Source organism: Bombina bombina, chromosome 4 (assembly GCF_027579735.1).
Source record: "Bombina bombina isolate aBomBom1 chromosome 4, aBomBom1.pri, whole genome shotgun sequence".
NCBI classification, from domain to species: Eukaryota; Metazoa; Chordata; class Amphibia; order Anura; family Bombinatoridae; genus Bombina; species Bombina bombina.
Window position 1 is genome coordinate 472301674 of NC_069502.1, and position 13906 is coordinate 472315579.

At 34.0% G+C, this 13906-nt stretch overlaps 1 protein-coding gene and 1 long non-coding RNA gene across 4 annotated transcripts in view; one reads left to right on the top strand and one right to left on the bottom strand.

Moving 5' to 3' along the window:
* MYOM2 (myomesin 2) overlaps positions 1-13906 on the top strand; it is a 302384-nt gene that overhangs the window by 96079 nt on the left and 192399 nt on the right. For all 3 annotated transcript variants that reach the window (XM_053710368.1, XM_053710369.1, XM_053710370.1), the window contains 3 exons: positions 2438-2602; positions 8174-8335; positions 13141-13282. In XM_053710368.1, the coding sequence (XP_053566343.1) occupies positions 2438-2602; positions 8174-8335; positions 13141-13282 (469 nt within the window). The remainder of the gene's footprint in view (positions 1-2437; positions 2603-8173; positions 8336-13140; positions 13283-13906) is intronic.
* LOC128656453 (uncharacterized) overlaps positions 1-13906 on the bottom strand; it is a 37329-nt gene that overhangs the window by 12188 nt on the left and 11235 nt on the right. Inside the window, exon 3 of the long non-coding RNA XR_008402007.1 lies at positions 7773-7814. This is a non-coding gene — a long non-coding RNA (uncharacterized LOC128656453). The remainder of the gene's footprint in view (positions 1-7772; positions 7815-13906) is intronic.

Below are 13906 nucleotides of genomic sequence, written 5' to 3' on the forward strand. Positions count from 1 at the left end.
TTTAAAAATTACCAATAAAGGTTATATTTTAATAACATCCCCATGCACACTCTCCTCCCAGGAGACACAGAAACATCATGGCAGGTTTCCAAAACATAAAGAAAAAACAGCGAGCCTCAATTTAAGGTTTGTAATCCTTTATTCCTCCTTCATAGGTGCTACAATATCATGTAGTAAAAACTGCACACAGGCAGTGCTGTCAGCTTGGCATCTGACGCGTTTCGGCTAGTATGCCTTAATCGTAGATCATGGCAGGGTTGCCAACTGCCCTACATAAAAAAGAGACATCCTTACGGTCACGGCTGTAACTGGAGTCTTCCCTAGCGTCCTCCTTACTCTCTGATTGTAACCCTCACAGTGTATTCACTTATTTATAATAAATTAAAGAACTTTATACATTTTGCAAAAAAACAAAGAAAAGCAAAACAGATATAAGTATCCCATTTTTATGGATTCATCTTACTGAGTAGTCAGATAAAATCTCAGACTCTCCGGTTGAAAAATTGAATACTAGAAACCTGATAAATCTACTTTACTTGAGCAAAAGATACATGGTCAAAGTAAAGTAAAACATGACGACTACATAGAGCAGGTTTTTTTTTTTTTTCACCAGCAATAAAAATTCAAAAGATGCGCACAATTTACAGTTTCATATCATTCTGAGTAACTTTATAATTAACATTTTTAAATGTCCAAACACTTTGTGATTATAAATGAACATTCAAATGATCATACTTCAGTACAAATTAAATGATTTGCAAGTGTGATTTGAGCTATATTTTTAAATGTATTAAAATGTGAATTAAGTACAAAATTTAGCATAGGAAAAAAATGTTTAATTGAGTTAACAATCAGTTGCCCCAATCCTATCCATCAGTATTCCTGTGCTAGTTATTTTGCATAACTTTTCCGTTGATTTTCAATTTCTTAACCATTAGAATCCAATAGAAAACCTTCTATAGCACAGTTTTTAAATAGATTTGTGGAGTGAAAATACTACAAACACCATACCATGCATGGTGACAAATCAACCCTTTCAGTAGCGTCCCACAGGATATTTAGACATTTTCATATTTCAAAGTCTTGACCTCTTGAAACAAAGTCCAGATCTAGAGACCACACCCACATTTTCAAAATAAACACATCCCAAAAAGTAATAATAGAAGTCAAAGTTCTGGCATTCTAAAAGATTCTTCTAAAAGATCAAGCAGTGCTGGTCTTCTTCATGCATCACCACAGTAAGTGTTCAAGATACAGTTATTTTGTACAAGACAAAAAAAGGGTGGTCCAGTTGGGTAAGAAGAATAATGTGAATGTCATCCACAATATAGAGGCAGTACCTATAAATGAAAAGTTGTCTGAAGAGATTGGCAACTTTCCAGGTAGCTATTGTTTGTTATACACCTTTTTGGGACATACTACAACACTGAAGCACAATTTAAAAAGTAAAAAATATGTTAATTATAAAATATCTCCATAAATAATCACTGCTTTTTGGATAGCATATTGTTGTATAAGGGCTTATAATTGGTGGGGAAAAAAGGATATCTCCTTACACAAAAGCGTAAGATATAATATTTTTTTTTATTGATTTTCTGTTTTGCATATATTCAACACTGATTTTGATATGTAAAAAATCAAGTGTCATCAAAATGTGTACATTAATTGTTTAGGAAATACGTTTTATATTTGTTACATCTGAACATTTATTTCTTTAGGGTAAAAGGACTCTTACATTTATTTTGCCTAGGGGTCCCATGGGTTGTCAGTCAGCCCCTGGAGACAATCTTGTTTGAACTGATTATGCCCCCAAAAAGCTATGCTAAAGAGAAAAAGTAAAAAAATAAAAATAAAAAAAAACAGTCTGATGTACCCATTATGAGTTAAAGGTTTTAAATATGACATTTAAAAAATAAAAATAAAAAAGGTATAGTGCTGAATGTGTTTTTTGATGAACTACAATACTGTTGTCAAGTGTATCTGACCATAAGCTTAGACAGTAGACAGTTGAGTTTTCCTATGGACTGCAATACTGTGGTGAGGGTATCTGACAATAAGGTTAGAACATTTAGCTTTCCTATGGCATATAATGTCTTCAAATTTTAAAATGGCTTATTGTACTACCTATTCAGAAAACTCTCCTAATACTGATTGGGAAAGATTCCATTAAGTTTGAGTGTGTGTTGTATCTGTAATCTATCTATCTATCTATCTATCTATCTATCTATCTATCTGTCATCTATCTGTCTATCTATCTATCTATCTATCTATCTATCTATCTATCTATCTATCTATCTATCTATATATCTGTCATCTATCTATCTATCTATCTATCTATCTATCTATCTATCTATCTATCTATCTATCTATCTATCTGAGTGCCTGTCTATAAATTAATTAATCAATCAATCAATAATATTTTTTTTTTTTACTGCAGTGCCTTTGACAGCTGCAATATCTTTCACACATATTGATGTTCAGTTTTTGGAGAAGTTTGGTGTAACATTTGGAGTTGAAGGTGAAACAGTCACTTTGTCCTGTTCTGTGTTGTTAACTCCTGATATAAGTAGATTACGACCTGAAGCAGAATGGTATAGAGATGGTAAGTCCTAATGCATACAAAATAAATTAATAAAGAAACTTTCACAGACAAAATATGTCAAAAAATAAAATACACTACAGAATTAAAAAGCTTTTGCAAATTTCCCTAAATGGAAAATAATAGTATATCCTTTAAAGGGACAGTCTAGTCAAAATTAAACTTTCATGATTCGGATAGGGCATGCAATTTTAAACAACTTTCCAATTTACTTCTATTATCTAATTTGCTCAATTATTTAGATATCCTTTGTTGAAGAAATAACAATGCACATGTGTGAGCCAATCACACAAGGCCCCTATGTGCAGCAACCAATCAGCAGCTACTGAGCATATCTAGATATGCTTTTCAGCAAGTGATATCAAGAGAATGAAGCAAATTAGATAATAGAAGTAAATTAGAAAGTTGTTTAAAATGACATGCTCTTTCTAAATCACGAAAGAAAAAAATTGGGTTTCATGTCCCTTTAATTTAAATCCATTGATGTAGAAGGTAATTAGACTTTAGAATACTAAATGTTTTTTTTATGTGACTAACTCATTTGTAATGCTAATTTATTGCTTTTGAATGTAGTTAAATATCTGTAAACAATTGACCAAGTGTCCTTGTATGTATAGAAATATATTTACATAAAGCAGATAATTATTAAAAAAAAACTAATTTATCATGTAATATAAGATATTTGAAATCTTGTGTTATGTAGAATTCTCAACTGCCTAAAATCATAGTGCAACAAAAGTAAGTCTTTATATAATATTTACATAATTTAAAAATGAATTTGAAGGAATAAAACATGAAGCACATGAAAATACATGCAGTCTTGAATGTGCGGGTCTGACATTAGCAATGTTCCCACGTACAATACTTTCCCATTTATATTCATGTTACAAGTTATATATAACTCATCATCACCATAAATCATCATATCTGCTTCCCAAAGTGACCTAATGCAATGTCTAGCTAAATCAAGCATTTGTGGCACATAGATAAAGTCTGAGAATGAAACATGCTCTCTGCTCTCTAAAGTACTCTAGTGCGGGTTCCAGCCTTAATTAATGTAGACTTTCTAGCATGGAAACAAAATAAATGTCAACATATCTTCAAAGTTTCAGTAGGTAAGCTTTTTTCATAGTACAACGCCTTCTGTTCTGTAGACAGTGCATTCTGAATTGTTATATGAAGCTCACAACATGCCACTTTTTTTTTTGGTTAAGCATTTGATTTGATCTCCTTAAAGGGACACTCAAGTCAAAATTAAACTTTCATGATTCAGATAGAGCAGGCAATTTTAAAAAACTTTCCAGTTTACTTCCATTATCAAAATGTGCAGTTTTTTTATATTTTTACTTTTTGAGTCCTCAGCTCCTACTGAGCATGTGCAAGAATTCACAGAATAATTATGGTTGGCTGTTGACAGTCATATGATACAGGAGTGGAAATAGACATAACTTTGACATTTGTCAGAAAAAAAGCTCCTACTCATTTGAAGTTCAGACTAAGGTTCTGATGTTCAAAAGATCTATGGTCCATCGTAATGTTCTAAAAAAGGGGCATTTCCGAGCAATGAATGTGAGCGGTGATGTTGCTCTCATAGAAGTAGACAAAAAAGAGAAAGAAAAGAGGACAATGGTAGAGCACTCAAAGAAAAAGGTGATGGAGGGAAGAAATCTCTCAGGAAGATTTATAAAACATAACTTTTAATTGGTCCTATAAAAAGTGTGAAGTGCAGTGTATGCATTAATAATTCGATTAAAAACTAGAAGGTAGTGAGAACCAGCAGCCACGCAAACCATTATAAATATGACTGCAATAATACAGTGACTGAAAGGCAAATTCACAATACTCTGCTAAACAAGCTGCACAGTAACAAATGGAAGTGAATGGGACTGTGATGTCACCGACCACATCACCAACATCACGCTCGTCTGCATTTTACTGCAGAGGGGGAACCTTATTTGAAGTGTGCTTACACAGCACAAACAGTGTGCTCACTGAAACTAAAATTAGTTTCAGTTTAGGCACAATTTAAATATTGCCACAGGGACATGGCTGCTACCCTCCTCGCAACCTACACTTCGCTGCTTTGAACATATCAATCTTGTGTTGATGTGTCCAAAGCAAAGTGCAGGCTAATCCCATTAGCAGGCCTCGCTATCTCCCCTGAATGCCTATAACTATGTCACGCCTAAGCTAAACTCCCCCTGCTCCACCTCACTACCTCCCACTGACCGCCTACACCTACATCAGGCTAACCTACACTCCCCCTACACCACCCAGCTAACTCCCCTTGACCGCCTACACCTACATCAAGCCTAACTTACACAACCCTGGAATGCCCAGCTAAGTCTCTAATACCGCCTACACTTATGTTATGTATAAACAACACTCCCCAGTAACACCCATTAAACTGCCTACTGTCAAAAAGCAACTAACTATAATAAACTGTGCTACTATATAACCTCTTTATTATAACTATAAAGATATGTCGCTAAAGTTATCATCGGTGTTTAAATAATGTGTCACAGAGATATTCTAAAACGCCAGCAGCCAACTGCCAGAGGGACAACAAAACCACCTTAGCCTATCTGGGCTAATGAAACTCAGTGCCAGATCAGAATTGAGCCCTAGACTGCTGGCGGTGGCTGACCACCGGAGGACCAACCTCCTTGGCCTATCCGGGCTCCTGGAACTCAGGCCCAGAACAGAATTGAACCAGTGGCCGACCAACCGAGGACCGGCAAAACCTCTGGTGTTCTGGGGCTCAATTCTGGGTGGGCACTAAGTACCAGGAGCCTGTATAGGCCGAGGAGGTTTTGCCAGTCCTCTTGCAGATGGCCTCCGCGGGCGGTCAGGGGCTAAATTCTGGCCTGGAACTCAAGTTCCAGGAGCCCGGATAAGCCAAGTAGTTTTTGCCGGTCCTCCAGCAGTCGTCCACCACTGGTGGTCCATGGCTTAATTCCAGTCTGGCACTGAGTTCCAGGAGCCTGGATAGGCTAAGGAGGTTTTGCCGGTCCTCCAGTGTTTACCTCATCTTCATGACAAAATATGCATTGTCATGTACAATGTTGATTATTTAAAGTATTGGAGATATATCAACAATAATTTAAACAATATGCATTGTACATGACTATGCATATTATTTAAACATTGTCCCCTAATCTGCAAAACCTTAAACTAACTGTATAAGCTAAGGCCCTACACATAAATATTCAATATTTAAATGTTGCCTTGTTATGTACAATGCATAATGTTTAAATATTTGCATATAAATAAAAATGTGATTAATGTTGCTCGTGTGTTTTATTATTTCTAATTAAAGACAGTATATTTAATTTTATAGATATACATAACTGCATGCCTGTTATGTAAATATATAATTTCATACTGACTACTATAACATAAATATATATCAACATATATATCTATGTTATCCCAAATAACCACAACAAGCTTACATTAACACATTTTAATGTATATGCAATACTTAAACAAATATGCAAAATACATGCACAACTGTTTAAATATTGAATATTAATGCACGGCCTTACTACATTATATCTACAATCTTTAAAATAAAATGCATGGTCATGTATAATGAATATTAGTTTAAGTAATGGATATATAAATGAAAATGTAGATATTCTTGTGTGATACATTTATTATTGTATTTTTTATTAATACAGATATTTATGTTATAAAAGACAGTTGCATTATAATTATAGTATCACATACCTGCATGCCTGTTATGCAATAAAACAATTTTAACACTAATGACTTTTGTAACATGAATAGACATTTTAAAATATATATTAATTTTTAAAATAAAAAACACAAGAAAAATAAATACATATTAATTTATATACAATAGTTAAAAGAATATGCATCATACATAAGAATGCACAATATTTTAAACATTATAGATGAATGCACTGTTAACCCCTGAGCTGCCTAACCTAATCACCTAATCAACCCCCATACAGGTATGAGGGGTGGTTAGCCAATTAAGGCCTAATAAATGGTAACTATCAATAATCATCTAATCAACCCTCATCTAAGTTACAGAAAATAAAAAATACTTTATCCAAAAAAAATTATACCTAACACTAAAAAGTTTTGTAAATTTTTTTTTTTTTTATGCAAAAGAGCTTTGTTCACTTTAGAGCAATGACCTCCAAAAGGGACTTTTGAGGGCTATTGTAATATATTTTAGTGTTAGAAATAGGTATAATGTTTTTATATTGGATAATATAGTTTATTATTTTTTTTTAACATTTTTTTTTGTGTGTAACTGAGAGGGGATGAGTTTAGAGTGGGGTTACTTTATAGGGGTTTAGGTAGAGTAGAGTTAGTTTCATTAAGTTTTTTTTAAGTTAGATTTTTAAAAATAAATTTAACTTATGGGGTTTAGTTTAGAGGGGGGTTAGTTAAGTTTGCATTTGGGGTTCATGGCGGCATAGTTAGCACTTGCTGTGGGTATGTGGTAGCATAGGGAACTAATAGTTAGCATTTGTGGTGGGTATATGGTGGCATAGTGGGATAATAGTAAGCACTTGCGGTGGGTATGTGGCGGCATAGGAGGTTAATAGTTAGCTTTTTTGGTGGGTATGTTGTGGTTTAGAGGTTAAAAGTTAGCAACTTGCGGTGGGTTTGTGGCGGTTTAGATGTTTATTAGTTTAGTGTCAGAGTGCAATTGTGGGATACTTTGGTTTAGGGGTATTAAGCATAATGGTTAGGCAGACAGCAGTAATATTCCAGGCATTGTTTGTTTATTATACATTGCCAATAAAGTCTGAGATGCTGGTGGGTGTTGCTTAAGCCAGCATCACTGACCAATGGTGTGTATAGTAAATGCCTCTCAACGATGAGTCTATGTCGGAAGCTTAAAATATTCTGACAAGGTCACTCGACATAGCGGCAGATCGCTTGCAATATTTCGCCGGCTCATAGCACTTTCGAACATCGGGACCTTTAGTGCTATTGCATTGTCTTTTTATCATGCATTTGCCAAATATGCAAATCGATTGTATTTACTAGTCCTTTAACAAGTTCAATATTCTTTGCTTTTACTGCAGAGGGGCCGATTCTCTAAAGCTCTCAGCTTGATTGAGATTCTCTTAAAAGATCTATCAGTGTTTTGAGGTACTTCATGGGAGTTTGGAAAAGCAAATTTTACCTTGATAGCTGTTTATCTCACAAAAGGGCATATCCTATATTTCTGTTTGTGAAGAAAAGAGACATAAAGTACAATAAATAAATGTAGTTTAAAACATAAATTGAAAATAAACAGTAAGTAAACTTTGTACGCATCAAAAGTAACATCAAAGAACACAGCAGATTGCAAATGTAAATTATTTTTTAAAGTATGCAGTAAAAAAACAAAAAACAAATTACATATACTGTGTGTATATATATATACTTTTTGCTTATTAAGACCTGTGAGTGCCTCTTCCTTTTGAGAAGTGTCTATATATATATATACTGTATATATATAATTACTAATGCAGGCATTGGTTTGCAGTCACATAAAAATAGACCTTTAATTGGCAATAATTGTTTTTTTTATTTTTATTTCAGATGTATTAGTCAAAGAATCCAAGTGGCACCAACTGCATTTTGGAGAGGGCCGTGCTACTTTGACATTGACACATCTCAATAAGGATGATGAAGGCTTGTATACTGTAAGAATGGTCACACGAGGAGGGGTCAGTCAACACAGTGGATTCCTTTTTGTGGCTGGTAAATTTACTTTTTATTTTTGTAATTTTTATTTGGCATTTTAACACAATTAAGAATTCTAACCTGTGTAGACATTTAAATACATACGCCTAGATTTAGAGTTTTGTCGGTAAAGACCTGCGGTGCTAACGCTCCCTTTTTTTCCAGCGCACCCTTAAGACAATGCTGGCATTACGAGTTGTCTGAATGGCTGCGTTAACCTCCGAAAAGTGAGCGTTGAGCATAATTTAGCCCCCCTCCATCCTCAATACCAGCGTTGCTTACAGTAGCGGTAAGCTGGAAAAATGTGCTTGTGCACAATATCCCCATAGGAAATAATGTGGATGAGCTGGCTGAAAAAAAACCTAACACCTGCAAAAAAGCAGCGTTCAGCTCCTAACGCAGCCCCATTGTTTCCTATGGGGAAACACTCTCTAAGTCTACACCTAACACCCTAACATGAACCCCGAGTCTAAACACCCCTAACCTTATACTTATTAACCCCTAATCTGCCGCCCCCGCTATTGCTGACACCTGCATAATGTTATTAACCCCTAATCTGCCGACCGGACATCGCCGCCACTATAATAAATGTATTAACCCCTAAACTGCCACACTCCTGACTAGCAAACACTATAATAAATTTTATTAACCCCTAATCTGCCCTCCCTAACATCGCCAACACCTACCTACAATTATTAACCCCTAATCTCCTGCCCCCAACGTCGCTGCTACTATAATAAAGTTATTAACCCCTAAATCTAAGTCTAACCCTAACACCCCCCTAACTTAAATATAATTTAAATAAAACCAACTAAATTTACTATCATTAAATAAATTATTCCTATTTAAAACTAAATACTTACCTATCAAATAAACGCTAATATAGCTACAATATAACTAATAGTTACATTGAATCTATTTTAGGATTTATATTTATTTTACAGGCAACTTTGTATTTATTTTAACTAGGTACAATAGCTATTAAATAGTTAATAACTATTTAATAGCTACCTAGTTAAAATATTTACAAAATTACCTGTAAAATAAATCCTAACCTAAGTTAGATAGGTAAGTATTTAGTTTTAAATAGGAATAATTTATTTAATGATAGTAAATTTATTTCATTTTAATTATGTTATATTTAAGTTAGGGGGGTGTTAGGGTTAGTCTTAGGTTTAGGGGTTAATAACTTTATTATAGTAGCGGCGACGTTGGGGGACGCAATATTAGGGGTTAATAATTGTAGGTAGGTGGCGGCGATGTTAGGGAGGGCAGATTAGGGGTTAATTCTATTTATTATAGTGTTTGCGAGGCGGGAGTGCGGCGGTTTAGGAGTTAATACATTTATTATAGTGGCGGCGATGTCCGGTCGGCAGATTAGGGGTTAATAATTGTAGGTAGGTGGCGGCGACGTTGGGGGGGCAGATTAGGGGTTAATAAATATAATTTAGGTGTCGGCGATGTTAGGGGCAGCAGATTAAGGGTTCATAGGTATAATGTAGGTGGCGGCGATGTCCGGTCGGCAGATTAGGGGTTAAATAATTTTATTTTAATGTTTGCGATGTGGGGGGGCCTCGGTTTAGGGGTTCATAGGTAGTTTATGGGTGTTAGTGTACTTTGTAGCACTGTAGTTAAGAGCTTTATATTCCGGCGTTAGCACATAAAGCTCTTAACTACTGACTTTTTTATGCGGTAGGAGTCTTGGCGGTAGAGGCTGTAACGCTCACTTATTCCCAGACTCATAATACCAGCGTTAGGCAAATCCCATTAAAAAGATAGGATACACAATTGACGTAAGGGGATTTGCGGTAGCCAAAAGTCGCAGAAGAAAAGTGAGCGGTACACCTGTACCTACCTGACTCTAAATACCAGCGGGCGTTAAAAAGCAGCGTTAGGACCTCTTAATGCTGCTTTTTACGGCTAACGCAGAACTCTAAATCTAGGTGATAGTTATTTTATTAAAGACATGTGAAAGTCACAAAAAACTTTAATCGTTCAGAGAGCCTGCACATTTTAAGAGACTTTCTATTTACTTATCAAATTTACTTTGTTTTCTCTCTTTGTTGAAAATCATACCTAAGTAGATTTAGGTGCACTATGTGGAGGAGCTAACTGATGATTGGGTGGCAACACCAGATGTGAATTAGTTAAAAAAATGCATTGCTTTTCAGGGTTAAACACACTTAAAGATCAATTCCAATCCTTTAGAAAAACGTATCAATTTTTTTTTTATAAAAATAATAGTTAAAGTCAAATGGAATTTTTGTAGATAAATAATTTGTTAATTTTTTTTAAAGGATTGAGATCAAACCCAAAGTTATATGAAAGTGTGATAATAAATTCATTTATTTATGTCCCTTTAAGTATTTTTCTTGAAATGCTAAATCCACTATGCTTCAGAAGTTGTCCCTGTATGTTGCTTGTGTTTTACTATAGAGCCAATTACGTCTGCACTAGATTGCATCGGGTTTAATATCCTGATGAATAGACAAAGAAATGTCACATTCCGACAGATATTATGTATTTAGCACTCGTTTTCATATCCTCTTTATATTGCTGTCGACAGTGTTTCTCACATACTAATTCCATTCTAAATATCAAAAAGAAAACCAATTTAACAAAGTAAAAACAATGGATTATAAAACTAAAAATGTTATTTTATTTAATTAAGCACCTTCATTATATTAAAAAAAATCAAACACAACTGAAAATACAGTATTAAACCTAATCTTAGATTTGTGGTTGCAAATAATAAAAAAAAAGGTTAAATGCATTTAACTGAAGGTTTTATCTGTAAATCTAAGCGTCTTAAAGGGACATTAAACATTTTGAGATAGTAATATAAAATGATAAATCACACATATAAAATAAACTATGCAATATACTTTCATTATTTATTTTGTCCCCTTTTCCTGTAATTCCATTTTGAAATTGTGAGCTTTTCAGTTCCTGTTAGAAATGGAAGTGCAGAACATTGTTATATTACACACATCCATTGGCTGCACACTCTAGTGACCTATTTATAACTGTCCTTAATTGGCCACAGCAGAGAAGGTAACCTAAGTTACAACATGACAGCCCACATTGATTTATAGACATTAAAACTTTACACTTATTTTGACAATATTTAAACAGCTAATTAAACAAAATATACATCCGTGTGTTATTTTCAGACTAATCTTTTCTTTGAGTGCATCATTCTATCTAGCATTTATTTAGGGCTAGTTTACAAGTGGATGGCTAATTTATTGCAAGTCCGATAAATAACCAGCCATTCCGAGTGGCTGGTTATTGTTAATGCGAGCTAGCGGTAGCAATTAGTGCTTATAAAATTAACCAGAGATCAGATATCTGGTTAATTTTATAAATGTTCACAAAATGCCCACACAATCAAGTGTGATATATTTTATTAAAAAAATAAAGATAGTAGCAACTTTATTTTTTAATAAAATAACTGCAAAACGTATTTTTTTGTGGTCTAAAGGAAGAGGGTGTGGGGTGTTAGAAAAAAATAGTGCCTTTCAATTGCAGTCTATGGGAACTGTGTGTTCCCAGTAAATATATATGTATATGCTTTTATATATATATATATTTATATTTATGTGTTAATATGTTTATATACACATATTAACACATAAATATATATAAGTATATATGCATAAAGTAAGCAGCATTCTCTGTCCCAATATCAAGTCCAGGGTAACACTGGATTAAAATACATGATTGAAACTTTATACAGCGAATGCTCCCTGTTAATTCCCTTTTTTTCTATAGAAGCATATACATGCTGTATATATGTACACTCTGCTGCCATTGCTGCACTACTTAACCCTTTAGCTGCGCTTAGGTTTTAATGATGTCTCACTCTCTGGTACAATAAATACATTGGGTATAAGCTGAGGCAGGTGGACAAACAGTTTCCCTCCAGACCCCATAAACATAACTGTTTATTGAATAATACATCCTTTATAGAAAATGCAGGTATATTTTGTCCTTGATTACACTATTATACTTACTGAGTCTTATGCTATTTATTGTATTCACTGTTTCACATATTTTAGTGTTAGGGAAGACATTGCATTACTTTCATAAAATAATCATGGGGACCATAAATCATCATATATAAGAGACTTAATTCCTGGAACTGTGAGAACTTATTTGCAATACGAATGTACATTGTAACCAATTACAATGTTAATTTTAACTGAGGAACAGAAGGCATAAAAGTATGGTAGTCTATGTAAAGTAAGCTTCAAAAGTAAATAGCGTAGCAAGCTAAAATACATTTCTACTTAATTAATCATGATTACCATGATTAAAATCAGTATAATATCAGCTGCTTTCTGATTGACCACTTTTTATTCCACATAAGCTCAAAACGAACCTCAAAAGCAGCTACAATTTTTGATATTTTGAATATAAAACTTAATTTAGGTAGACAGTAATGACAAAACTCTACAACACATTAAAGATAGTTAATGATCTATATTTATGTGACATTTAAAAGAAACTGAACTAGATTCATTTAACTGTGTTCAAGCACTGAAATGTCAATATCCTGGCTTATATATAAAACCATGGTGTATTCCATTCTTATAAACTGTTATATGTGTGTTTTGAAAGTTCATTACATTCATTATATACCCACATACTGTAATATGTATGAATTATTTGTTTCATTATTTGCAAAAGGGAATTCCATCTAACGTTAATGGGATTGTTACTTTACTTTAGTCTCCCCAAAATAAAAAACGCTATGCATTAGATAAGTAAAATATATCATCTAGTAATACATTATTCCTTTCTCCATTCCACACTTCAAGATGCTTCTGCTTTGGTGGCTGGAGCACCAGGTGCACCAATGGATGTTGAATGTCATGATGCTAATAAAGATTATGTGATTGTTACATGGAAACCACCGAACACAGCCAGTGAGGCCCCCGTCATTGGGTACTTTGTGGACAAGTAAGTTTCTATGTCTTTATTTTTTTTACCCTTTTATTTTCTGTGTTTCAAAAATGAAATAAGTATAAAAATAGAGCTCAATAAATTGTAAATTTTATTCTACGTTTCAGTCACAAAGTAAAATGTTATCAAATGTACTTTGTTCTCTAGGTTTTCTTTGTTGAAAAAAATAAATAAGTACATCATTTCCATTGCTGTTGTAAACTGTGAGCAAACTATTGGCAACATTAAACATCTTCACAGACTTAAATGGTTATACTTCTTGTTACCACCAGTTTACACCGTTTTCAAAAATGGAAACTAGGCCATAGGTTTGTAGTGCAAATGTTTTCTGGAGAGCTACATGGCAGTAGTTTTGCATGCTTTTGAGCACTAGGTGGAAGCAATGATTCCAGAATATACACCATTCCTAAACGTATTTTTGCAAAACTGCTGCAATATAAAGCCCCATACACATGCATGCTCCTGAGCCTACTTTCCTGCTTTTCAAAGGATAGCAAGGGAACAACGCACATTTAAAACTAGACACTCATTGGATTTTTTTATATTTCTGTGCACTCTATCTGCATCACTAAACACAAATTTTGGGAGTCATGACACTATAATCACCTTTGTGCTCCTCAT